This window comes from Serinus canaria, chromosome 5 (genome assembly GCF_022539315.1).
Source record: "Serinus canaria isolate serCan28SL12 chromosome 5, serCan2020, whole genome shotgun sequence".
NCBI classification, from domain to species: domain Eukaryota; kingdom Metazoa; phylum Chordata; class Aves; order Passeriformes; family Fringillidae; genus Serinus; species Serinus canaria.
The window spans coordinates 59,055,918-59,083,761 of NC_066319.1; the positions used below are offsets into that span (position 1 = coordinate 59,055,918).

Here is a 27,844-nt window from a genome sequence, read left to right on the forward strand (position 1 = left end):
TCATGCTGGCAAAATTCTGGGAGCAGGCACAGGAGTATCTCCTTACTCCTCTTACTGCAAGGGACACATGCCAGGAACGACAGGGGAGGGAGGTTTTAAACAAATAGAACAAAATACAGAAGAGCAAAGTGCAAACCCAGAAGGGTCTCCTGTAGGTCCCAGCACAGGGTGAGGGGGACAGCAAAGGGGAACCTTTGTAATGCCACACCACAGACCTTCCTGCAGCCTGCAATGCTTCCCACAGCCACTCTGGAAAGCATCCCTAAAAATAAAAATAGCTTTGAATCACAAGAGAACACTGGGTGTGTAGCCTGGCTCAAAGCCCCTGGCTAACAGCACTCTGTACTTCTGTACCCCTACCCTTGGTATTTCCCAAAATCCCAGCACTGATAGCTTTTAGCACTCAAGTTTGCCAACAAAACCCGGAAAAGATGTGTGGCAGCAGGTCAAGCACCTGCAGGCAGGTTAAAAGCAAGTGTCAGCTCAGCAGATCTGAGGCTTGGCCAGGTCACCCAGAGAAGATGGGGCTGTCCCATCCCTGGGAGTGTTCAAGGCCAGGCTGGATGGAACTCTGAGCAGCCTGGTCTGGTGGAAGCTGTCCCTGTCTGAGGGGTTTCACCAAGATGATCTTTCAGGTCCCTTCCAACCCTTCTTTGACTCCCCTCTGTGATCTCTCCATTTAGGAGTCCCAGCTCCTAATTTTTAATGAGCAGAGCCAGCAGGGCTGCTCACACGCCTCTCCAGGCATAGACAAGTGTGTGGAATGACCACACAATGCCAATGTCCAGCCCTGCACTTAGAATTCCCCATCACATCCAGGAAGCACAGGCTAAGCTCCCCCCCCCATCCTCCTCCTGAGCTCCTCCAGTCCCACTGTGTGACAGCCCAGCAATGCCCTCACACAGCCCAAGGACATTTAAGCCAGAGCTCAGCATTGCAATGCAACTGCAAGCCAAGAATTTTTTTTTTTTTTTTTAATGGGAAACACCCTCCAACTGGGCACTGGATGATTTGCCATCAGTGGGGGTCACTGAGGATGAACTACAGAATTTGCACAGTGCAGGGGTAGCAGCTTCCTGATGGGAGACTGTTTGTGGCTGGGGTGGCAGCAACAGATGCAGGGCTGGAGTCACAGGGAGCTAAGGATATAAGCAGCAAGGTCTGCAGGAATATGTAATACCTTTTAATAGACCAGCTGGTACAGTTGGGAAAAAAACCCACAAGCACACAAGCCCTCCTTTGAGCTGGTGCACCTTCATGCCTGGCCATTTTTTCCAGCTGCATCACTTGGTCTATTAAAAGACATTACAGCTCCCTGTAACCCTTGTCTCTTCCTTTGGCCAGTCCTTCCCAGGATGAGGAATCTAGGTCATCCTGATGCTCCCCTTGTGATACCTGACAGCCTGCTGAAATGAAGATTTTGGCCCTAACACATGGAGCAGATAATGTCTTGTGCATAGGCCAAAGAAAGCTTGTTGTCCTTTAAGGCCAAGAGCTTAAAGCTGTCACTGCTTCCACCAGTGCACGTGGCTGTTTGGACACCTGGAACACCTACAGGAGTCTTTGGGCACTTGTGTCAATCTTGCAGGAATGAGGAAGCCAGGGCTGGTGTGATGGGATGTTGGGACTGCTTTGGGAACAAACTGCAGAGGGATGCTGGAGTGGATGAAAGCAGATTCTGCACTCAATGCTCCAAGCCTGCAGACCATGTTCCATGGACACAGCCCCCACATCTCCTCACTGGGTCTGCAGCCCACAGAGCAGCCATACCCAGCATCCCTGGGTGCCCCAGGAGGAGCACAGGGCCCATTCCCACCCCACTCCTGCCTGACCTTTCCTGGAAGCTTAGAGGAGGTTGCTGCATCCTGACAGCTCCGAGCAGCTGGGACTGAAGCTGCCCAGCAAGGCCAGGCTGGAAGGAAGGAAGGAAGTTATAGCAGGCTTTTAAATAGTGCTGTGCAATACCTGAAACTTCTATTTCTGTGCACAGATAATATGGTTTCCATTTTCTCCTCCTTCTCAGCAGACCAAGCCACTCACACTCCAGTTGAATTAACAACAACCCACACTCCTCACCAGTTTAAACCATTAAAGCTCAGTGAAGCCACTGTGTAGGACAGTCCCAAGCTGTACATTTCACCTAATGAAGAATCTATAGATGTCCTTCCACGTTTGCTTCCCACTCCTATTTTCCCTTTATAAGCAAGCAATGGATTGCAGGTGGTCTTGCAGCCCCCACACCTCCGTGTGCGCCCAGACACCAATGCAGATTCCTGCAAGACATCTGAGGTTGGCAACAAGGTTATATCCACCCCTCCAGGCTTAGACAGGGAACCATGGAATCAGGAGGATCCTCAGGGCTTCCTGAGGGTCATACACAGCTGTACACAGCAGAGCCACGTGGGGTTTGCAGTACTGATGAGGACAGCTTGGCTGTCATTATGAAAATACCCTCACACTTGGGAAAAAAAATCCCACCAAGATAGAAGTCCTCCAAACTAAATATACTTGCTTCTCTGTGGCAATTAACCAGTTTAAAAATGTTCTTCCTTGAGTTTTCCCATCACAGTTGCCATTCATCAGACCTCTCATCTTGAGTCTACCAGGCAAGAAACAACCTGGACACCTTTGCTGAAATGGGTTTTCCTCCAGGCCTGGTGCACACACCTGAAGGCTCTGAGCCAAGCACCACCAGTGAGAGGGGATCTCTGAGCTCTGGTCTCCCTTTGGGACCCTCCTGATTTCTGCTCTTGGTGATAACATTTCCAAGGATGGTGCCCATCCACCACGGACCACAGAAGGGCTGCCACCTCTTCCTAAGGAGCATCACACCTAGGAGTAACATTCCAGTTTTCCCACCTCCCCAAAGGGTTGGGACAACCAACACATCCTGCACTTACAAAACAACTCAATTCTCACAAGGCCCAGTGTAATTCCAACACCTGCTCCAAGACATTAGCCCAGCAGTTACATTAAGCTGGTGACACCCCTTCCCAGACAGTGGATTTCATGGAAGGGAATATCCCCTGCCCTACAGCTCCCACCAGGGATACCAATGGGACACCTACAGGCAGGGAGCCACTATTTCCAAGTCAGCAAACACCAGGAAAATGTACCAGGAGCCACCTCAGGCCCCAGCCCGGGAAAGAACTGAGCCCAAATCAGTAATGCAAACACCAGGATTCGAAGAGTAACGAGTAATGCAAGGTTTGATGACGATGCTGCTGTTCAGGACTTGGTGTGATTCCATTGCCAGGGAAGTGACAAGTGCCAGACTGCCAAACAGGCGTGGAACAGGAGTGATTTAAGGAATACAGGTGGTTTTAGGAAAGCAGCACTAACACAGGAGACTAAAAGGTATTTCCTAACGGAGCCTGGTTACAAATCTCAGCTAACCTTCCCTGCACTGCAACAGGATTGCCTGGAAGAGTACATGTCCTGCTCTGCAGGATGCATGGATACGTCCATCCCATGGGAAAGCCATATAGAGGGGATGCTCCGTGAGAAAGAGGAACTCAACAGATCCAGGTTTTGGCATCAGACCTGTGAATGCCCTGGAGGAAGAGATCATTTTTGGAAGGCAGGCCAGGGAGAGCTCAGGCAGCTCCACCAACGCAGCAAGGGCCAGGCAGGAGGCTGGGTGCCAAGCCCTGCACGCAGGAGAAATCCTCGCGCCAAGCAAGGTCAACGGGATTACAGGGGCAAGCAGGGATTGCTCGCACGAGTGGAGATGGGAAGGGCCCAACCCTGGTCTGCACCCAGGCTTACACTGAGAAAATGCCACCACACAGGCGGCCCTACGTGACTCTGTGTCCAGGACCACTTCAGAGCCCTGTTTTCCTTCACAATTAGCCTTTCCTGATGGCAGGAGGCAAATCAAACCCCTCCAATTCCCTGGCCGAGCGAGGGGACACGGCTACTGCCAAACCCACAGCCAGAATGAAAAGCTGAGATGCTGATAAAAAAATTAAAATTAAAAATATATAGCTCACACCAACTCGCAGAGGGAATCACAGCAAAGCTGCGCTGAGGCTGGCACTGGAAGCTGCAGATTTATCCAGCAGCAGCCGAGTTTGGAGAATGTGTTCCCTCCCGGCCCCCCCGGGGCCTCCCCACCCAAAGGGATGGATGAGGTTCATCCCTTCAGCTGTTTATAAAAGCAGCAGTATTGCGCCCAGACGCACTCAGCAGCATTCCTCCCTCTCATTCCTGCGAGCTATATAAGGGAACGGCCAATTCCAGCCTCGCTCCCCCGTAGCCAGCCCCGATCCCTCTGCGCCGGAGCAGCTCCGGGCTCGGTTTCCTGCAGAAGGACTTAAATCCGTCCTCGGTGGAGCACGGCGCTGCGCTGGACCTTGTCATCAAATGGCAGCACAGGCAGCTGCCAAATCCTGCCGGCTCGGTGCTTTAATAGGGAACAGCTGGAGAAGGACCCTGCATTCCTCCCGCCCCGTCCACACCGGGGGCTCTGTTCGGGATCCGGCCGCAGGATTTCCATCCATCACGGAACGCAGCCGGCCGCTCCCCGGCACTGCTCTGCCACGCACAGCCCAACACCCAAGGGCTTCCAGCCCCCTGCGATTTTGGTGCTTAGGAATGGGGGGTTTGCTTTGCTTTTTATGGGTTGCGGGATTTTTTTGGTTTGGGATTTTTTTTTTTTTTTTTTTGAGAGGTTTTGGAGAAACAGAACTGCGCAGCTAAATGACATTTGCCTTCCCTGCTGACCCTCTGTGTCACAAAAACTCTATACTTTAAGCAACTTGCATCCCTGTGTACATCCACACTTAGGAATACACACATCTGTAACACACCCCCCATAAATAAATACGGGAACACACGGCACAATTCACACAGTGCCATTCCCATCCTGCTCCAACTCCCATTTACTTTGGAGGTAGTTGAGCAACTTGTAATGGCAAATAAATAGAGGAAAAATACACTTTCGGTAGCCACGCACATTTGCTGTCCTGCACCCTGCACGCTCAGTAACATGAAACAGTCCACTCATATTTTCTCAGAGCTCTGCTGAAACACAAGGGGGTATTCAGAGCCGCAGGAAAAAAATGCGTCCAAACAGGATCTGAATGATGAAATAGGAATTGCCACATTTAACAGGAAAAAAAATAAAAAAATAGGATAACCCAGTTGCTCAGACCTTTATACAATAACAGTTCGTCTGAGGTAGCGATGGGCTGCTTCTGCATGTTGCAGAGAGCAAAGCAAGCCACGTTGCCCAAAAGAAGCCTAGAAAATCCAGACTCTACGTGACCTGACTTACTTATTTCACAGGAAACTGCATGGAAGGAGGAAGGGGGGGGGCACGGGGGGGAAAGGAAAAAAAAAAACCACCAATCATTCATGCTACCGTAGTTACACCACGCCATGGAGCGGAGTAGTTTGCTGTGAAAAACCAAACTGAAATAAGCCAAACCCCGTTTGGAAAATAAAACGCGAGCAGAGAAGCCGTTCCCGCAACCGAGTTGGAGGAGCCCCCCGGCTCCCAAACCGCACCCGTTTGTCGGGTGCATTTTTTTTTTTAATTTCGACGGCATTAGAGCACCGCCCGAGAAGGCTCGCAGCAAACGCCAGCACTCACCGGGATTGTTGGCCTCCCCTTCGAGGATGTGGAGCTCGGTGCAGTCTGCCAGGGAATGCTCGAGGCAGAGCTGGAGGAAGCGAGCCTGGGTCCGGCTGACGCGTTTGAGCAGGGAGAGCAGCGCAACAGTCTGCTCGCACTCGTTCCAGCCCTTGAACCACCCGGCCAGCACGCCAACCTGGTCTCGGAACATCATGGTGAGCCGGAGGGACAGCTCTGCGGGGAGAGAATAAATAACCGGGACAGCCTCCCTGCCCCGGCGCCGCTGCCGCCACCGTGCTCGGGTCAGGGGTATTAAAAATAAAAATAATAATAATAATAATGATTAAAAAAAAAATTCCTCCTTTGCGACGCGAAGGGCGGGTTTGGTTTCTGGACGCAGCTCTCGGCCTGGGCTGGGTTTTGCTCCCTCTCTTCTGGCTTCGGTGCAGCGCTGGATTCCTGGAGGGAGGGAGCGAGGGAGGGAAGGAGGGAGGTGGTGGGGCCGGAAAAAAAAAAAAAAAAAAAAGCCAAAAAAAGGAAAATCCCAGCGTCAGGGCTGCAGCCAGAGAGGGGAACGACCTCCTCCCGGCGGGGGCTTCACACCTGGAACAGAGAGAGGAGGGGGCGTCAGGGGGGCTGCAGGAGGACGAGGAGGATGGAGAGGAAGGCTCGCAGTCACCCGCTGCCTTCCTCCCACTCCTCACCCACCGCGCATTCCCCCCCCGTCACCGCGATCCCCCCACATCCAGCACCGCCATTTGGGATGGGGGGAGCACCCAGCACAATCCCCCCACAACTGCAGTACAGTCTCCCCCCCCAAAAGTTCTCCCCCGCACACACACTCCGTATAAAAACACACTCACCTGACTCATAGCGGCCCCGGCGATCGGGGGAGGAGGGGGCGGCGCGGCGCTTTAAGGTGGCCGTGCCATGTCCATGGGATGAAGGGGGGGGAAATGAGGGAAGGAGGCGGGAAAAGGGAAAAGGGAAAGGGGAAGGGGGGGGGGCGAGCGCGCGCTCCGCGGCGCGAGACTGAGCCCGGCCGCGCGCCGGGCCCCCGCTCTCCCATGTCGCTCATTTGCATACGGGTGACGTCATCGGAGGGTGGGCGGGGCCGAGCCGCGCGCCGGAGGGGGGAGCCCGAGGGGGACGCGCGTCCCCCGTGTGTCCCCTCTGTCCCCCCCTCCTCTCTGCCACTCCCCCCGGGAATTTTGGGCGCTCCTCCTGCCCGGGGAATGCTGGCAAACACAGTCCGGATCCCCTCCCCGCGTCGCTGCCGGTCCGCGGAGCTCCCGCTGGAGGAAACCACCCTCTAGTGGGCTGCGGGGTAATGGCAGCGGGGGATGTTTTGGGGGGAAAAAGCGCCGCTTTGGGCTCTGGTAAATGTGGCCTCGTCCCCTAATGGTCATTTTTAAAACTTTTTTTTTTTTTCCGTAGTTTTGCATATTAGATATACGTGTTAAATATACATGGATTTAACCCTGTCAAGCGCCAAGTGTGCAGGGACAGGATTTGTGTTTGGGTTATCATTTCCTGTGCAGATTTTATTTCCCTTTCCCATTTCTCATTTATTTCTTTTCTTTTTTTCCTTTTTTTTTTTTTAATTTATTTCCATCCCATTTCAAGGGGTGAGTGATACAGGTATATACAAGAACGGAAATGGGGGAGAAAAAACCCTAAGCATAAGTGTTTGCAAGAAGGCATCAAATACTGAACATAATCAAACATTTTATAAAGCAAAAATAAAGGTGTAAAGTGCTTTTATCTGTGGGCTTTTCATTTGTGGGAGTATCTGTCAGTTTTAAGCCATTTCTTCTTGTCTTGTCACTCCAGGCTGTTGTCCAAAGTGTGTCTCCAGCTCTCTCAGAGCCCCTTTAGGAGTCCCCAAAATACCTGATCCATGCTCAGGAACCAGTGACACTGGTACCTCTGCCCAGGACAGTGATGGAGTCCCCATCCCTGGAGGGATTTAAAAGTTGTGTGGATGTGGCACTTGGGGACAGGGGTCAGTGGTGGCCTTGGCAGTGCTGGGGGAATGGTTGGGCTCAATGATCTTAGAGGGCTTTTCCAACCTTTACAATTCTATGATTCCAGGATTCTACCTTTGCAGCATCTCCTGTTCCTCATCACTTTGAAGACAGGGAAGCTCAGAGTTGAGAGACATGCCCAGGTAGTCAGGACATGGTCTGGGAGGGAGACATGATGGCATCATGGCAAATGGGGGGGCTGAACCCCTCCACCAGTGAGCCACAGAATCACAGATCTTAAAGCTCATTTCATTCCAAACACCTACCATGGGCAGGGACACCTTCCACCATCCCAGGATGATCCAAACCCCATCCAACCTGGCCTTGGACACTTCCAGGGATCCAGGGGCAGCCCCAGCTTCTCTGGGCACCCTGTGCCAGGGCCTCCCCTCCCTCCCAGGGAAGAATTCCTTCCCAATATCCCATCTGACCCTGCCCTCGGACAGTGGAACCCATTCCCCCTTGTCCGGTCACTCCAGGCCCTTGTCCCAAGTCCCTCTTCAGCTCTCTTGGAGCCCCTTTAGAAATCCATCCCCTACAGGTGCCTGTGTGCTCTGGTGGGGGCTAGAGAAAGGAAAACTCCATGTTTGTGCATCCTTTGGTTGCCTTTAAAGCAGCACGTGTCTGAATCTGACCCTTTTGGGAGGAAAACAGCAGTGGGGAAACAAAGGCCACCCAAAATCACCAGCAACACCTGGTGCCCTGTGCTGAAGCATCAGTCCCAGTGCAGGATGACGAGATGAGGATCACCAGGTGGACATCAAGTGCAAATGGTCCATCTCACCACACTTGGAGTTTGCTTTTAGCTCTCAGTCTATCTAGTGACTAATTAAACAAACAGGACTTCCCTACCAACAAACCCCGGCCATCTGCCTAACCCTCCAGCTCCATCCCAATCAATGCTCCACCAAGGAGCCCCTTTCCCCTCACCTAAGTGCTGAGAGCCCTCCTGCTGTCGGGGTGTGCTCTGGGATGGCCGTGGAGCCGTGAGGATGCACCATCTGCCGCGCCGGGTGCGCGTCTGGCGCGGGAGCGCGGAGCGAGGCTCCGGCGGCACCGGGAGCTCCGGGTGGGAACGCTCACACCCCGCTAATTTAAGGATTGCCAAGCTGGCTGTGCCAAGAACGCCTCCCAGGTTTTGCATTTTGCATGTCTAAAGTGGGAATAGCGGCGATGGGAAGGATATTTAGGGCTGAAGCAGCAAATGCATCCCGCGGTGAGGCTGGGAAGGGTGGTGGGAAATGGTGTCCCCCCACTCCAGCAAGCTGTGGAGGAAAGGAGTAAAAGGACCAAAGCCACGGTTTCTATCCTGTGCTCCAGGAGACACCAAGTCCATGCTTACTAATTAACCCAAAAATAATCACCCACCATTTAGGACCCCCCAGTTCCTGTTCCCCAGAGTGTCCCAAGGAGGCAGCTGTGGAGAAGTGAGACCCTGACGTAACAGCACACGCCTGATGTTTGGAGGTTTCTATGGTAATTAAAAAACAGATCTGTGACCCGTGGAAGAAATTCCTTGCTGCATTCCGTGCTCTGCAGGGCGGGTGCCCGTGCAGATCCGTGTGATGGAAGGATCCTCAAGCTGGCTGGGAGCAATCTCCTTCCCTGACTGCAGTGGGGGCACTCACCAACACCCCCGTGGCCACCTCTCTTCCCTGCAGATGGAGAATCCAAAGTGCAGACCACGTGTCCTGGGAGCAAAGACACCCCATGCAAAACACAATGTAGATTGAGTGGAGAAGCAGGGTAATTCTTTTTTCTGTGGTAATTCCTGTAGGACCATAGGGATCCAGCTGGAGCATTTCTGCAGGGCTGCAAGTGCCTGGGTAGGAAGCAGAGGCTGTTAGTGGGGCTGTGCATGTTGTTGTGGGCTGGGGCAGAGCAGATGCTGGGCTGGGGTGGGTCATGGAATCCCAGAATATCCTGAGCTGGAAGGGACCCCCAGGGATCATCCAGTGCAACTCCTGGCCCTGCAACAATCACCCCAACAATCAACAGACACCCCAACAATCCCACCCTGTGCCTGAGGGCGTTGTCCAAATGATCCTGGAGCTCTGGCAGCCTTGGGGCTGTGACCATTCCCTGGGAAGCCTGTTCAGTGCCCCACCACCCTCTGGGGGAAGAACTTTTCCTGATATCCAACCTAAACCTGCCCTGACAGCTCCAGCCATTCCCTGTCACTGCCACTGAGAGCAGAGATCCAAGCTGCACCCTCCATGAGGTCTCCCCTCAGCCTTCTCTTCTCCAGGGTCAGTACAGCAACATTTAGATTTGTGTTTACCATTTCAGAGGGAAAACAAGAGGCCTGTGGTAATATCAGCCAAGCAGGTGGTCTAAGCAAATTAGTGAATCCTGACGATTCCCGAGTTCAAAGGAAGCAGTTGCTCATCTCTGTGGAAGCTATCTGATAGCATATTTAGCTGAAGAAAGGATGAGTGTATCCACCAGCACACAATGGCCCAGATTTCCTAGCTCATTAAACCCAAATATTAGTGAAAATACCATGGTAAGCAGGCTGAGATAATTAAACACAACATCACTTCCATTTGTTCCTAAACACAGTGTGGGAATTGGCCATTGGAATGGCAGCATTTCTCTTACCTTGGGTAGTGAAGTGGAGCTGTAAAATTCACAGCAAAAAACACCCTTCTAAAGCAAACTCACACCAAAAAGAAAGAGAATAAAGTTAAAAATAAAAAGTAAGCAATAAAACCTATGTGGGTCTGTATTTCCAAACTGGATGAGGCACATATTAAAAAATCACAGAATCCTTGAAGAATTTGGGTTGGAAAGGACCTTAAAGACCATCTTCCAGCCCTAACATGACCTTCCACATGGATCAGCTCTCAGTGTGGATGTACAACCACTGCTTCTTAAGCCCTGTTAGTAGCAAATGAAGTGTTTCACAGCCCAAATCCTGGTGAAAGCAGCACGGGCTGACTCCTCTGATGCTGGAGGCAGTGATCACTGGCTGCTGGAGGATGAGGGCTGCAGGAAAAGCACATTTAACCCTCTGGTTAAATGTGAGGGTTAAATTGAGCTGATCCGAAAGGGAAAGAGGAGTGGCAGCATCTGGGTGCAAACACCTGGGGAAAGGAACACTGGGAAATACTGGTTAGCATGGAAAGGCTGCTCACATTGTATTTGTTCAGCCATTGTCAAGGGGGTGCTGTGAGATGATGCCATGTCCTCTCTGAAATGCTGGGAGTGCACGGACATTGCCTCTCTAGCAGTGTCAGCTCTGCCCTGCACGCTTGATGAGCTGGCTCACAGGGACCCCAGGGACACAGAGCCAACAAAATAAATCAGCTTAACTAATGGTGCTCAAAAAACCACCCCTGGCAAATGTATCACAGGCTGCTCTCGTGCCTGGAGATGCCAACAGAACGGTGATGAAGAGAAGCTGAGGGAGAAGGGGATGCAAAAAGCATTGTGAAGGATTTCCCGTAAGTTTCACTGGGCTCTGCCAGTTTCAAACAACCCCTTGAATATAAACATTGCAACATCTGATCAACAGCAAGTGAGTATTTGCAGAATGTGCCTTTGCAGGACTGAGATCTCTGTGTGTGTTGGCCTTCAGGGCAGCCTGGTTATCAGTGCTGGATTGTGGGGCACACGTGACATGTCCCATTCCATCCTTTCCAGCCACTGGCATGGAGAACAGCTCCACTCACACCTGGCATGGATCTGCACCCCTGAGTAGCTCTGGGCCCCTCTTCATGCACACCAACACCCCTAAATGCCTGCCAGCACAATAACTCCCTGCATGGCTGTATCCCGTAGCCAGCCTCATGTTTACCTACAACACTTGGATTTTTCCAACCATTTCCAGCCAGCACTGAGAGCAGCTTGTTATAGGACTTGGAGCTGACTGAGGCTGTGTTGCAAGCAGATGGCCCTGATGAAACAAGACACTGATCCCCAAGGAGGCACCGTGCAACGGAGCTGCTCGACTCCCCGGCTCCAGCAGCTCCAAGGCAGCCTTGGATATGTGCATTAGCACGCACCATCGAGGAAATTGCTTCCCTAACCACCCCTCTCAAGCAACTCTCTTTGAAAGCCTGGTTCCAGCCTGAGACACGTGTCAGCAGCACTGACACTGTGGCAGTTTCCCTCGTTAGTTATTAATAATGGAGCAGCTGACAAAATTAGGGTAATTTAAGAAAATCGTTAGAGGAGAGAGGAGGAGTTTCCAGGCTGGGTGAGGGTTTAGATTAGCCAGGATGCTGGGCTGGAGGAAAGCCTCAATGCTCATACTTGCTGGAATGGAAAGGGATCCAAATGTGAAAAATAAACACAGAAGAAAACAACCCTCATTGATCCTCCTGCTCTTGGCTCCAAACAACTTCAGCAAAATCCAGGGAAGTGCCATCTAGGGCTGCATGGACTAACAAGCATGTGTGGGCACAGCTGGAATAGATGTAAATGGAGATGATCCACTGAGACCTCTGAGGGCTGTTCTGCATCTTACCCAAGCCCTCCTAATGACAGAGTGTTGAATGCTGTGAAATTTGATGGAGACTTTTTCATTAAGAAGTTGGTGCCAAAAGGGAAAACTGGAGCTGGCAGACTCATTCACACGTTTTTGTGTCTCTGGGAAGACACTTAGAGATGGAAAGACTGGGAAAGTTGTAGTCATTCTTTAATGGGACTTCACCAGCTCTTGGCAAATACTCCTATATGGTCCTATAGCAAAATGTATAGGTAAATTCTTGTGTCATTCAAGCTGTCTCAGTAGAGGAGGGTTTGGATGATATTGCAGCCACTCCAGCCAGGGTTTGGTACAGAGCACCTGGGAGAAGAAAGGCAGCAGCTGGGTCACCAACCCTGTCTCATGTATGACAGCATCTGGTGAGTGAAAATCACTGCTTTTCAAGCTGTGCTGTGCCATAAATCACTGCCCTGCTCTTACTTGGATCAATGGAATGTGCTGCCCACAGGGCTCTGCTTACCCTGGCAAGCTGAGACAATGCCATGTCTGACTTCCTCAGGGCTCCTCACTTGCCATAATCATCCCCAACCTTGCTGCCAGCAAGATCCCACCCCAGGCTTCTCCAAGCTGGTGCTTTTCAAACTGGCAGTCTTTCCCTACAGGGAAAATCCTTAAAATTGAGGACCCTCAGGAATTGGAGTGAACAAACCAAATGTGGTGTCTGTGCTGCACGTGAGCAGGGAAGACACAACATCTGTATCTCACAGCTCTGCTGGCAGGAGACTGATGCCTGATAACCCCTGGTAGAACTCTGTTCTGCCTCCAAACTCAACAGCATCTGCAGAGTTACAGGGAAAAAAAGAAGAGGGTAATTATCAAAATAATTCACAAGTTAGCAATCCTCTCTTCCAGCCTGCTTGTCAAAGTATTGTTCACGAGGAGCTGATAGACACTGGAATTAACAGCATGTGGAGAGAGAGAAGTGATGCATTAGACCTCTCACCAGTCCCCTGACTGCAGCTACTACTGAGAAACCTGCCAGGAAATATTAGATGTGAAGTGGCTATGCAATGGGAGAGGAAAAATTATTAGGAACTGCCAAAACCCCTCAGCTGATGAAGACAAAAAGCTGGAGGAAGCATTAAAAACCTAGAAAAGCTTTTTAAGTACAAGTCTGCTGATAAAAGGTCACTGCAGACTGAGGACAGAAAACACAGGTAACAACTAATTGTCCTGATAATTACTGCTGGTCCCACAGAAGCAGTTCTGGGATTCAGTCAAATCACAGGAGGATCCAGGTAATGCAGGTATTTTCTAAAGAATGGAAATCAGAGAATCCCAGAATGGTTTGGGTTGGAAGAGACCTTAAAAATCAACTCATTCCAACCCTGCCATGGGCAGGGACATCTTCCACATGAGCAGGTTGCTCCAAGTTCCACCCAGTCTGGCCTTGAACACTTCCAGAGGTGTGACAGAAATGCAAATCCTCATGTCACAACTGTGACAAACATCCCAGTGTTGCCCTTTCCATGCCTGAGGACTGCATGTGCAGGGAGAAGGAACAAAAGGAGTTTTTTGGGTTTCCCAAGCCTGATGAAGGCTCAGTAACCTCAGCATGAATTTATAATGTCACTGATCTCCAAAATTCTGTGGGAGAAACACAAAGTCTCCTCACTTTGGACATCAGACTCTGCTGATGGATTCATTTAGTCTTAAGACTGTGTCTACATATAGTATTTTACTCTTTTAAATCGTTCCCATTATGAGATGGGGTAATTAAGGCAGGACCTCTCCAGCTCAGCTGCAGCAGCACCCACACAAAGGTGCCTTTATGTTGGTGTTGCACATTCCCAGTAATTTATGGAACCCAACCCGTGTCAGGCCCTTTTTACAGCTATATCCACACTGCACTACAAGCTCTTGTCTCTCTACACACATTGCTCACACAGAGTGGGTAAAAGCAACACAGAAACAATTTGCAGAGCTGCCTCAAGTGACTCTGAAGTGTTCAGGACACTTTCTGGCCCCCTCTGTGGTATTGGGGGCTGTTGTGGCAGACCCTGCAAAACCTGGGGCTCTCTAGTGCTCAGCTGTGGCCTCATAGCTGTGCTCAGGTTTGCACCTGCATCCTTGTGTGCCATCAGAAATGGTGGTAATACCAAAGTTACCCAGAAATGAACCCCTAATCCAATTTTCTCTTTTTTCCTGCCCAGCATATTCCAGCAAGGCAACACCAAGCCTTTCTACCAGCTCACTTCAGAGGACTTCTGCTGTAGCAGATGGAATTCAGCTTTCCCTGGCATTAATTACATCAGCTACACACACACAGGACACCAGGGACAGCCTCTGCAGGGGCTGCACGTCTGCTGCAGTGACAGAGGCCAGTCCTTGTTTACTCTGGATGTGAGGACAGCTGAGCAAGTGGTGACTGGTGCCTGCAGAGACCTCCAGTTACAAATGTCAGCCCCAGACCTCCCTCACCTGGCAGAGTTTCCTCAGGGCACAGGGAGCCCCAGAAAGGTGCAAATCAGCAGGAGAAACTCACCCAATTCCTGTCTGCTGTTACCATACCTGAAGTTTGATGTTAGCATGTAAATGAGGCATTTAAATCAGATTCACACAGAAGCTCATCTTAAAGCTGAACAAAACATGTACCTGGGCAGCCTGTGGACAGTCTCACCACCCTTTCAGTGAAGAAACTTTCCCTGATATCCAATCTAAACCTCCCCTGCTGCAACCTGAGGCTGTTTTCTCTTGTCCTATTCCTTGTTTCTTGGGAGAAGAACCAACACTCAGCTGGCTACACCCTCCTGTCAGGGAGTTCTGGAGCAGCCACCTGAGCTGACATGGATTTTCCCTACAACCATTTTCCCCTCTACTTAGGAGGTAGATAAGGAGGAAGGAAGATCCTAACACAGCAACTTTCCCTACAGAAGGAAGATGCCCATGTCACAGTCCATTGGCACTTGGAAAGACACCTTGGGACATCCCTAAATAGCACCATTTTGTCTGACCAACCCACTTGGAAACCTCAGCTCTGATTAGGGTTGATGAATCAAAGCAAACCAACCTCTCCTGCAGCAAAAAACATTGTGAATCTGAAACACCCCAGTGCTGCTTAAAAGAACCCAGTCCCATTGCCAGAAGTCTTCCAATGTTCCTTATGTCACCAAAACCGTAAACATCATCTATAATGAGCAGAAAAGGAATATTATATCACCTCTATTACAACAGGGTGACAGAGCAGAACAGCCTCTGTCAATACACTGTGTTTTTGTGGGTCACAGGAAGGTTTTATTTCTCTCTTACAGCCTTGCATCCCTGCTTTAAGACAACCAAGGGACACGCTGGGCAGCTTTAGAGCTGCTCCTTTTCCTTCTCACCTGATCTGTATTTTGGCATGGCTTCTCAGAAGAAGGGCAAATGTAATGAGGCAGCTACTGTACTTTTTATAACTCTCATCAGGTCTTTCATTTGGGCCAGCAAGGAAGCTTGTTAGAGCAGAGAAAGCAACTAAGCATCTCTGGAAAATGCTATTAAAAGAACAAGTAACAAATGAAAAGCTGGGACAGACTTAATGGTAAATACATGGCCTGGCAGCTCAGCACAGCTACATCCTGCTTGCCATTATTTAATACTGGCATCGATTGAAAGATGAGGCAGACCAGGCAACTCTCTGTGGGGTTACTTGAATACCATTTCATGTGAGATTAAATAGGCCCACAGGTTTGGATCATGCTGTTTGATGGGAGATTTTAATTAATTGATTAAATATCGGTGACTACTGCAGTCGAGCAGTAAACAACACCTCCTTCATCATCTCTGTGGGCAAACAAGTGCCTGCTAATTATCAGTGCCCAGCTCCAGGCTGGAACCAGCACAGCATTAACCTGCTCCTCTGGAATAACAAGCACTGTCCCACATGCTGGGTGAGCTGCTGGTGTGGAAGCAGCTGCTGCCATGCATCAGGCACGGCTCCATCCCCACAGACATTCCTGGTTGATACACAGTGCAAACAACGGCCTGGTTTGTCCAGAAGTTTATTCCCAAGTTGTCCCTGGCCAGGATGGTCACTTAGAGCAGAGCAGATAAATTATCTTACAACCAGCCTGCTGATCACTGGCTGGAAATCTGTGGCTATGGGCATCAATTCCCCACTTCCATCTGTCCTTACAACTAACCATTACTCTTCCCAACAGCACCACCTAAATCTTTTCCTCAGAGGTAATTGCCAGGAGTTCAGAAGCAGGGTCACAGCAAACAATATAAAAAAGAAGGATGGAAAGGTGAGCTTGGAATACCTTTGAGCGGGGGAAGATTCCTTCCCTGGTTTGGAGATGTGCAGCACCTTGTGTGTACCCTGGAGCTGCAGGAGAGCAGAGCTGAGGATCGTGGAGCATAGCTTTCCCTGCCTGAGCCTGAGCAGCTGTCCTGGAAGTGGATGTGGAGAAAAGCTGCAAGGGAACAAAAGGGAGGACAGAAAGCAGCTACTCCCCATTTCTACAGGTTCTAAGGAGCATTTTCCCTTACATGAGCAGATGTGAGACTCAGCCCATTTGTCCTTAGGAGAATTTGTCTTTATTTAAAGAAACAAAACACTTTCTTTTCTCAACAGGCATTTTTATTGCTTTTGACAACACACCACTGGAGTGAAAGGAAATAATTTTTTGCTATTCTTTAGCTTCTTCCTTTGTTAGAGCAGGTACATTTCCTGGGACTATTGATAAGGGTAACTGGTTAACTTGTTACTGGTCATCCAAGCTGACCATGCAAGTGAAAAGAGTTGGAAATCCCTCAAAGCGCCACAAAGCTGCCACTACTCTGGAGAGTGATTAACCAACATTTGCATGGAGAACAAGTTCTTACAGACTGAAAGTCTGTGTCACAAGATGTCATTGCAGGGGCTCAGGCTTGAAAGTGTCATCAACATGCAGTTCAAGAATAATCAACCAAAATCTTTCCAAAGGGCTTTGGCTTAAGTCCCTCACACACAAATCCTTCAAACCAGCCAGAAACAGTGTCCTGAGCCCCACCTTCAACCCCCAGCTCCTGCCACAGCCCAACCTTCAGCTACAAAATAAACACACACAGGATTAACGATGAAGAATATTTACTTTCCTTCATATGGTACATTCTGTAAAGTGCTAAGTTCCTAAATTATACCGAGTTAAAATGATATACAGCTCTAGTATTTTAAACACAATAAATATAGAATGAGCCTTGGGCAACTGCACTTGCAAGTTTTATTCTTTTTTTAGTAGACAGCCTAAATTTAGTAGTCAAAATAGCCTCCAATAGTGCTCCAAGAAAATCTAGGAAGCAGTTATAAATAAATTCACATCCTTCAGAGCTATCCTACGCACTTCTCCTGTCCACATTGCACAGGGAAGCAGAGCTCCTGTGAGCATATGGAGCGAGGAAAAATAAGGAAGCTGAAAATTACCCAACAAAAAAAAGCAAAATCCTACAAGTTAACACTACATATCCTCCCATAAATAGTCTGGCTTCCACATTTAATCTTAGTGCACATAACCCAAGTCTTTATTTTTAACTCCTGTTAAAAAACTCTTCCAGGAAGAACATCTTGCAAGACACGGGTCGATTCATCCTCATCTTGCTCCTTTTTGCTGCAGAGTGGAAAAGACTCCTGCACAAACTGCCTGCACATTGGGCACTGCTGAAAATACCTGATGCAGCCATCACACAGGCACGTGTGTCTGCAGGGCAGGAGGACCCAGTTCACAGGGCCATTCTGGCACACAACGCAGTCTTTGCTGTTTTCTTCCTGCAATTCTGGTTCATCTCCAGCCAGCCCAGCCTTTTCCAGCAGCCCTCTGTCAGGGCTGCTCTCTCCAGGGAAGGTATCACTGGAGGAGGGTGCAGGACTATTTGCAGACATGAAGAGTTGCTAAAATACACATAAACACAAATATTTAGGAGAGAACAAACTCTTCCCCAATCTCTGCACATGCACAGGTGCAATGGAAGTTCCACTGGATCATTCACTGGGTCAAACAGTGCCAGACTCTGTGTGGGTCCTGGCAGCTGCCTGGCTTCCAGTTAAAGGCATTTCAGAAACATGAAATTACATAAAACAGTGGGAAAATATTAAAGATAAGTGCTCAGACCTTGGTTCTATCAAATCAATGTCATGCATGAAATTTAACAGAACTGCTCAGGTTTTGAGCAGCTCGGGTTTGTTTCTGGTCCATCAGTCTCTGTGCCTAGAGGGATCCTCTATCTGTTCCTACCAAAATTATATCCACCATGCTGTCAAATCTGCTTCACTCAACCCATTCTGCTCTTGCTCATATTCCAATCCCCTACTCCTTTTTTTGTCTTATTTTACGTGAAACGCAAATTCTTCTGGGCATGATTCCTGAGCACAGTACAAGAAAAAGGAATTTTAAAAAAGTAAGTTTCTTCAAAGGCTTTCCTGATTAAAAGGAAATTTTGAAGAAAGGAAATAACAATTCTGGAAAGAAGAAGCATTCAACAGTGATTTTTTTCCTACTGCTTTACTAAGTGGACACTAGGACTCCTAGATTAGAAGCAGTTAATTTCTCTGGGAAATCTTGAATATTTCAATGGAAAATATTTCTGTACAATAAGTTCCTGTGGCACTACTTAACTGATAAAATAATTTAAACTACCATCCAGTTCTTTGCATGACAATAGAAGTCTTGTACTAATTTAGGCTCCTGAAAGCCTACACAAGCTAAAGTTAATACTGTCGTACACATGAAACCAGACTCCGTGCGTGGCTTACCTTCAGGTCATGGTATTGACCTTGAGCTAGGAGGAGATACTGATACAGAATTCGGCAGGAAAGTCTGTAGCTTTCATCAGGAATGTGAATTACAGCTGCCATTGCAATCTACAAGCAAAAAAAAAAATTCTATGTTTAATAACCTTATCACTCAGGCTGAGAGAACTGGGGGCGTTCACCCCAGAGAAGAGAAGGTTCCAGGGAAACCTCAGAGCCCCCTCCAGTGCCTAAAGGGGCTCCAGGAGAGCTGGAGAGGGACTGGGGACAAGGGATGGAGGGACAGGACACATGGAATGGCTCCCACTGCCAGAGGGCAGGGATAGATGGGAGATTGGGAAGGAATTCCTGGCTGGGAGGGTGGGGAGGCCCTGGCACAGGGTGCCCAGAGAAGCTGTGGCTGCCCCTGGATCCCTGGAAGTGTCCCAGGCCAGGTTGGACAGGGCTTGGAGCAACCTGGGCTAGTGGAAAGTGTCCCTGCCCCAGGCAGGGGGTGAAATATGATCTTTAAGGTCCCTTCCAACCCATATTATTCCCTGATTCTCTGCTTTGATACAGCTTCTGACCTGCTTAATTCCTTAGACAATCAGGAATTCAACAATGTTGACTTGAAGCACTGATTTAAAAAAAAAAAATGACAGTGGACAAGGTATAAACAGGATGTGGCATAACAGAGCCCTTGGAGCTCCTTCAGCTTCCCACCCTGCTTCCCCATGGAGCTCTTCTGTGGCCAGTTTATAGCAGAGACCTGCCCTGGCTGCTCCCACCTCATGGAATTACACCCCACACTGCAAAGGCACCTGTGCAATCTTCTCTACTTTCTCCCCCTTCCCTCAGAAACACACAGACTGCAGTTTTTAGACTCCAAAAATCACTAAGAAGTGATTGGCTTGTAATCTGAGCAGGCAAAAGACAAATTTCACTGGAAAGGATTCTGAACCCCCACGGGCTGACTTCAGATAATTCCTCTGGAAATACAAGCACTCCAAGCTTGCATGCTGTGCCTAACAACCCCCACCCTGCCCAAATGATGTAATAGCCTCTAAAAAGCTGGGAAAAAAGAAAGTGAAATTCAATATTATTGTAGTTCCCAGAAGCTGTCAAAAGAGAAATGAAATATAGAAGCTGTTTTGCTTTTAAAAGAAATTTAAAGGCAAATTAGACTTGCACTTCAAAATCCACACATGGCTAATTAAATACAGAGTTCAAATGTGTATGTACCTACACATATGGATTTATAAGAACTGATTTCACTATTCCTTGGCAAAAGGGTCCTTTTTTTTCTAAATCACAGTGCCTGAGATCTAAGCTTCCACTTTAGCCCTGACAGTCTTCCAGTAATTTCTGTACATTTTATATATGGTCATGCTAATTTTCTGGATCTAGAGGAAAATGATGGCACAAAACCAAGTAGGGATGATCTTGCCACAAAACCAATTAGGATAAAAATCAGACAAACCTCCTCCAGGAAAGAATCACTGAAACACCATCCATAGTGATGGACACCCACACAGACCCCCCAAATATAATTCCAAATGGTAATATCACACTGGCAAGGATCCATTTCCACATTCCATTTCTATTTTACAAGTTTGTTTCAACAAACCAGACGCAATTCTGACATTTGTCTGGCAAGGAGTTCAGGTGGAGTTACTCCTGACTGGATTTACAGATGTGTTCCTTTCCTCCAAAATCAGAGGAAAAATACCTCCACCACTCTCCTTCCATCCCTTTCTTCTATGTTAGGGCTCAAAAGAGAGGTGTTACAAATTCATGCCCGTGCTAATGTCAAATTCATTCAAATATTACATTTAGAGTCTCTATAAAAAGGTATTAAAACATTAAAACATCTCAAGTGGGGACAGGAGGGAGGAGGGCTGTCCTAAAGTCAGGTGACAAGAAGCAAAGGACAGCCATCACCTGGAAAGGGGACAGATTTCTTAGGCACTGGTGTGATTACAGCTTGCAGGAGAATGCATGGAAAAGTGTTCAGTGGATTTAGGCAATTTGCTTCTGAATTCAGCTGTGCTACTTTTCAAGGAGATAGTGCAAGCAGATTATCAATCCAATGAAAAGATGGGAGATAAAAGTGTCAAATCATTCAGAGTTCACCAATTTAGAGTTTATAAAGAGTATAGAACAGCATGTGGCCAGGCTGCAGGTGCTTTAATAGCAAGAGATTAGGAGGAGACTCTTTTTGAGGAGCTGAATATCTCCTATCAGCCTCAAGCTAGACTTTCACCCCTTCCTATAAGTGCCCTGGAGTTGGCTCCTGTGAGACACAACCATGACACAGACCTGGGGCAGAAAGGTAATTTCTAGGTTTCTAATATCCAAGTCAGCAATCAGCTCTATATCTGTGCCAGACACTTATTAAAAAAACCCTCCAGCCTTGCCAACAGAATCCAAGAATCTGTTTAAGTGCAAGAGCTCCACCACATGCCTGTGCCCAGAAATGAGAGCAACAGGTTTCTAACCTGCCCCAATCCTCATTCTTCAAGGACACTGGCAGGCAGAAGCTTTGGGGAAATCACAACCATCTTTTAAATGCTGTAGTGAAGAAGTAAAGAGTAAGCAATGTTTCTCCACTGCCTCTTCAAAGACTGAGGTTTGGAAGTTAAAGCTTTGAACTGCTTTGTTTTAGAAAATAAGAAAGTGAGGGACCAAATTCTAGGGAATAGGAAAGTGAAGCTGCTTTTTTTCAAGCCTTTGTCCTGAAACATTCAGACCTTAAACACAGTGGTCCTGAAATATACTCTGATATTACTTACAATATCATATATTTCTCTGTCTTCTTCATCTGCTAATGTCAGCAGCGCTACCAAGGGATAGCGAGCTCTAGGCACGGGGCCAAAATCCACAACTTGAGCATCTTCTGGTAACTGACAATACTTCTCCGCCTTGTCATTTCTTTTAATGCTTTGTCTGTGTCAAGGAAAACAATCAGTGGCTGCAATTGCAGACAAACATGACGTTTGCATAAAGAACATTTCTCATCGTGTTTGCTCGTAAATGAGTTGTGCCAAAATCTGCAGCACGTTTACCATCCTCAATGCTCCCCGTGCCAAAAAAAATCAACATATTTTGTCAAAACAATTCAAAAAAAGGATACAAGTACTGCTGTTTGTAGAGGTATTCGTTGTAGAGAGCATCCTCTAATGCCTGAGGAGTTTTTATTCTGAAGCAGTAGACGTGTTTCTGCAGCGCTTCGTGGAGTTTCTGGACATTGCAGCCCCAGTAGCAGGTAAGGACACAGTCCTCCAGGCAGTCAGGTGTCAGTGTTATACCCCCTTGGAGAAAGAGGAGAGGGATTTCATTAACTTATCACGTGCAGAAATCCTGGAATTGCTAAGTCTAGATGCTTGAAGAGCTACAAGCAGAATACAACTTCAGTATCACTTCAGATTTTTATCATAGAACCATAAAATCATGGAATGGTTTGGGCTGGAAGGGACCTTAAATCTCACCTTGTTCTACACCCTGCCATGGCAGGGACACCTTCTACTAGCCCAGGTTGCTCCAAGCCCTGTCCAACCTGGCCTGGGACACTTCCAGGGATCCAGGGGCAGCCACAGCTTCTCTGGCAACCTGTGCCAGGGCTTCCCCACCCTCTCAGCCAGGAATCCCTTCCCAAACTCCCATCCATCCCTGCCCTCTGGCAGTGGGAGCCATTCCCTGTGTCCTGTCCCACCATCCCTTGCCCAAAGTCCCTCTCTGTGCAACCAATGCTTGGGTTTCACCACCCTCACAGGGAAGGATTTCTTCCCACTATCCCATCTATCCCTGCCCTCTGGCAGTGGGAAGCCATTCCTCCTTGTCCTGTCCCTCCAGACCCTTGAAGTCTCTTCCAGGCTCCCTTCAGGTACTGAAAGGCTGCAATTAGGCCACCCCTAAAATGACAACATTATAAAATAACAAAACCTATTTATCATTATAAACAAATCTTCTGATGATTTAGATTCAGCTTAGTGTTTATGGAAGTCAGTGGGGATGAGGAGGTGGGTGTGAGGAGATAAAAGGGCTGATTAAGCTCACAAAAATATCACATGCATTTTATGAACGGTAAATTTTAACTTCTGGTAACACTTTACACACTCATTGGCAGATCCAAGAGCACAACCTTAGCCCAAAGTCCATCCCCTCCTGAGATAATGGCAGCAATTAGATCACTCATCTACAAAACTCTCTGTGCTCTCAAAGAACAAGGCTCTTGATCATGCAGAGGGAGGAGTAAAAGGGCCTCTATGATCTCCATTCTTTTTTCAAAAACCTGTCTACTTCTAAACACTTCCTGCACAAACAGGAGCAGGAGTGCTCAAAGCTCCTGAAAAATCCCAGTTACCTGAATTGCTGGATTTGTTGTGTTGGGGGGTTATGTTGAGGGAGGGGGAAAATCTGCTGCAGCCTTTCCTCATGCATTGGAAGGCCCCACATCTGTGTGGGTGGAAGAGGCTCAGCCTTGCTCACTGCTCCCCAGTGATGCAGAAGGCCATGAACTCACTTCTTCTGTGGGTGATTTCAGGAATGATAGGGGTGGCTTGAACTCTGATCCAAACAGATACTTAAATTCAGTTTCCATTGGAGAACAGAGAGAAAAAGAGAGTGGTGATTTATTTATCTATTTATTAAAAGCAGTGCACTTCCAAACACTGCTGAAGATCTGGGCTTAGATTTAAGTGGGTGGCACATGTTCCATAATGAATTCTGTACAATTCTACAATTCCATGAAACTTATAGAAACGCCCACAGTGGTTGATAATTTGCAAATGTTTTAGTTACTTAAAGATCTGTAATAGCAGGAAATGTTCCATTAATGAGAATTAAACTGTCCCTCCATATCCAAACATTTCACTTTTCAAAACACCACATTTATAAACTGTGTAAAAGCTTATTTCTGTTGGAATGGAAGTGTATTTCGGAGAAGTTATGATAGAGAAAGAGGATGAGAGCAAAAAGATGATCTTTAAGGTCCCTTCCAACCCAAACCATCCTTTGATTCTAGGCAGAAAATGGAAAGTGCCAAGTTCAGCAATGCAAACTGACAAAACCCACGTAAGAAATCCACTGACTTGTTACTGAAGCTGCAGCAGGATTAGTGATCTCCAACCCAAAAGGATTCTTCACTTGTCTCATGCGCTTTTTCAACACCCTTGTGCTGGATTCTGTCTCTTCTGAGTTCCTCAGAATAACAGGAACACCCAAACCAAACCTAGGAGACACAGAACAAGAAGAACGAGTGGGTTCAGTGATAGTGTTGAAACATTTGATTTTTTTTTTTGTCAGCTCTAAATAGCAAGCAGCAGAACAAACAGAGGTAGTTTGGCTTTCCAGAGTATCTGCTAGGATACTTTGATAATATATCCTGCCATTTGGACTTCAGCTTTTTGTCAGAAGGCAGGAGTCTGCATAGTAATGCAGGGAATCTTTATTTTACTCTGGATTTCCACAAAGGGAATAAAATTAATGAGAGTTGTCAATGCCCTCTAGTGGTAAAGGGTTAGGCGAGAATTTCCTCCCATCTGAGTCCCGCAGAACTGAGCACCATTCCGGCCTCCTCCCCTGAGCAGGGACACTCTGCACTAGCCCAGATTGCTTCAAGCCCCATCCGACGTGGCCTTGAACAATGCCAGGGATGGGACAGCCACAGCTTCTCTGGGCACCCTATGCCACGGCCTCATCTCCATCACAGCCAAGAATTCCTTCCTAATATCCAACCTCAAACTGCTCTCTGTCCATTTAAAGCCATTCCTTTCATGGAAACATTTGCACTTCATCAGTGGCATCATCCAAGGCTCTTGGCCATCCTTGATTTGAGCACAGCTCAAATCAGCTCTCTCTGCCACGAGGGAAAACACCCACAGTGACATCCCTGGGGCTATAGAGGAGAGAATATCCCAGTTAAACATCTCACAAAGAAACCAGAGGCAGCAGCTGTTTCTCTTCTTCAATACCCTAACCTTAGCAGAGCCCATCTCTTCAGTCCTGTTTTATACCAGAATCTGCCTGATTGTGGCAAAAAATCCCCGTTCCTTGGAAATTTTTTTCACTGGATGAAAGCAACAGGATTATCCTCATGAAAAACAGCAAGATAGCCTCTGGCACAGTTTTAGGAGCAGCTGAAGGCATGGAGGCCTTTCTCTTCCACAGTCAGCTGTGGTTTTCTGTAAATTTTAAGTGTAGGAAGTGTAGGAAGGATGAATAAAGATACAGTTTTTATTTTATGATCTAACAATCCAGATCATTAGCTGGTAGAAGAGAACATTAATTTCTTCAGAACAGTGCTAGCTGAGGAAAAGCAGGAATTTCCAAGGGTTTAGTTAATGAATGAGAGTTTCTGCAGAGGCAGACTTCCAACAGGTGCTGAGCCTTCAGCTCCACCAAACAGGAGAATTCCCCTCCAGCTAAAAATACAATGCCCAGGTAATCAAGTGATGTAAATTCCACTTCACCCCTGTGCCCAGGGCACCTGTGGGACTGGCTCTGGAAGCTGCCTGTGCATTAACCTACTTGGACTGTGAGCAGAGCCACAGGTATGCAGAGCTGGCCACAGGAACAGATGCTCCTCCCATCACTGCAAGGCCTGACAAATGAGAACATGGACATTCCTGAACAGTTGGTGTTTTTCAGGCTGACTGACACCAACACAAACACATCATTAAAGAAATTAATGCTGAAAATTATGGGGGAGCCCAAATGCCACTGCAGCAATAGATCGGGTATTCTGTGCTCTGGTGACAACATTTGCATTTACAGTGCTCTGTGTGGCAAATGAAGGATTTGAGTTGTTTTCCTGAGCAAGTTCAGGAGCACTTGAGCTGTAACTGCAGCTGCAGGCACGGGAAAATCCCTTGGAGGCTCCTGGATATGGCCATGGCACAGGAGAATTCCAAGGGAGCAGCAAATACCTCTGAGCAGCTGCCCACACATTCACCTGCTGGTATGTGCTGAGCTCCTGGCTACAGCTCCTCCTTGATTAACAGGCCCTTAATACTTCAGGTTGAAAGAAAAAAAAGCATGTATTTCCATAAACTGCAATAACACCTAGTGCAGGTGCAACTGGAATCTCTGATCCTGGGGAAAAAAAAGCCTTTGGACAGTACTCTGTACACCCTGTACCCAAAAGACACCAGTGCATACATGTTAGGATCTTGTAGCACACATCTGTTTCAGACCTTTTCGAGCAGGGGACTGCCAGAATTTACTACAAGTAGTAAATAATGATTAAATTGGCGAAAGGATCAGTGGATAGGGATAGACATGATGAAGATTCATCTAAGTCATGGTTCAGTATGATAATTTTTTAAAAGATACTTTGCAGATATTAATGTGGAACCAATGAGAGGAAATTCAACAACTCCAGTTTTATTTTTACCACAAGCCCCACAAGTCTGCCATAGCCACAATTTCTACACGAAAGATTTTGATTGCCAATCAATGATCTGCTCTGGACAAGTATCAGTATTTACATACACAGCCACTCCTGAGAGTTAGGGACATTCAAGGAGCTGTTTCTGAAAAACGCAACAGCGGCGTTTTTGCGTCATCCTCTCAAACACAAGCAGAAGCCCTTTCACTCACCACTCCTCGAGACATTTCAGGAGATCAGTACACAGATTCACAGAATCATGTAGGTTGGAAAAAACCCTGGTTGCACCCAGGGAGCTGTGCAGAGCCAGAAGGTTCCCCCGAGCCTCCTTTTCTCCAGGCTGAGCCCCTCCAGCTCCCTCAGCTGCTCCTGGCGCTCCAGACCTTCCCCAGCTCTGCTCCCTTGCCTCGACACACACACATAGCTCAGTACATACAAACGCATTGTTTGCCAGTATTATGAATGATATTACGAAAACCATTAAGAAAACACTTCAGTGTTACTAAAACAGAAACGAGCTTAACAGAAATACGTATAATTTATTTTAAAAATTATTTTTATTGCTCGTTTAGAAGCCTAGGAGCGTTTGGGTTGGAAGGGACCGTTCAAGCCCCTACCGTGGGCCTGGCCTTGCCCCCGCTCAGCACAGCCCAGGCCCCCTCGGCCGAGCCCCACCGGCCCCCGAGCACTGACCAGCCGAGGACGAGCGCGCTGGTGACGAGGAAGCAGACGGACACCAGGGCGATGTAAAACAGCGGCGAATACTCGTACAGCGTAACCAGGAACACGGCGGCCATCGGGCTGGCCGCGCCGCCCTCAGCCTGCGACTGAAGCCGCTGCCTTCACCCTGCCAGGGACGGGGTGGAGCCATGGCAACATCGAGTGAAGCCGCTGCCATCAATGTGCCAAGGACGGGGTGGAGCCATGGCGGCACCGAGTGAAGCCACTGCCCTCACCCTGCCAGGGACGGGGTGGAGCCATGGCGGCACCGAGTGAAGCCACTGCCCTCACCCTGCCAGGGACGGGGTGGAGCCATGGCAACATCGAGTGAAGCCGCTGCCCTCAACGCGCCAGGGACGGGGTGGAGCCATGGCAACATCGAGTGAAGCCGCTGCCCTCAACGCGCCAGGGACGGGGTGGAGCCATGGCGGCACCGAGTGTAGCCACTGCCCTCACCCTGCCAGGGACGGGGTGGAGCCATGGCGGCACGGAGTGAAGCCGCTGCCATCAATGTGCCAGGGATGGGGTGGAGCCATTGCAACATCAAGTGAAGCCACTGCCCTCACCCTGCCAGGAACGGGGTGGAGCCATGGCGGCACCGAGTGTAGTCACTGCCCTCAGTGTGCCAGGGACGGGGTGGAGCCATGGCAACATCGAGTGAAGCCGCTGCCCTCACCCTGCCAGGGACGGGGTGGGGCCATGGCGGCACCGAGTGTAGCCACTGCCCTCGGGACGGGGTGGGGCCATGGCGGCACGGAGTGAAGGCGCTGCCCTCACCCTGCCAGTGTAGCCACTGCCCTCAATGTGCCAGGGACGGGGTGGAGCCATGGCGGAACCGAGCGAAGGCGCTGCCCTCAGCCTGGCAGGGATGGGGCAGGACCATGGCGGCTACAGGGTTCCAGGGTTGGCACAGACACATGAAACGTCACAAATGAAATAATATGCTGATGACAAC

General features: G+C 48.6%; 2 protein-coding genes across 5 annotated transcripts in view; both read right to left on the minus strand.

The window, feature by feature from the left end:
* SAMD4A (sterile alpha motif domain containing 4A) overlaps window positions 1–6,603 on the minus strand; it is a 98,999-nt gene extending 92,396 nt beyond the window's left edge. The window contains exons 1-2 of one of the 4 annotated variants that reach the window (XR_007777662.1): window positions 6,442–6,603; window positions 5,597–6,181 (exon numbers count right to left, since the gene is read on the minus strand). Coding sequence is in view for 2 of the 4 variants with exons in the window: in XM_050974984.1 (XP_050830941.1) it covers window positions 5,597–5,792 (196 nt within the window). In the remaining 2 variants the exon portion in view is untranslated. The remainder of the gene's footprint in view (window positions 1–5,596; window positions 6,182–6,441) is intronic. The other 3 variants (XR_007777661.1, XM_050974984.1, XM_050974983.1) reach the window with 3 other exon arrangements.
* Window positions 6,604–17,130: 10,527 nt separating this feature from the next.
* On the minus strand, window positions 17,131–27,113 carry CGRRF1 (cell growth regulator with ring finger domain 1). The gene is made up of 6 exons (XM_009101623.4): window positions 26,863–27,113; window positions 23,873–24,012; window positions 21,916–22,093; window positions 21,575–21,722; window positions 18,807–18,914; window positions 17,131–17,945 (listed from the first exon to the last, which is right to left on the minus strand). The coding sequence occupies exons 1-6, from the start codon at window positions 26,964–26,966 to the stop codon at window positions 17,595–17,597; spliced, it is 1,029 nt and encodes a 342-aa protein (XP_009099871.1). The 5' UTR covers window positions 26,967–27,113; the 3' UTR covers window positions 17,131–17,594.
* Between the last annotated feature and the right edge of the window lie 731 nt (window positions 27,114–27,844).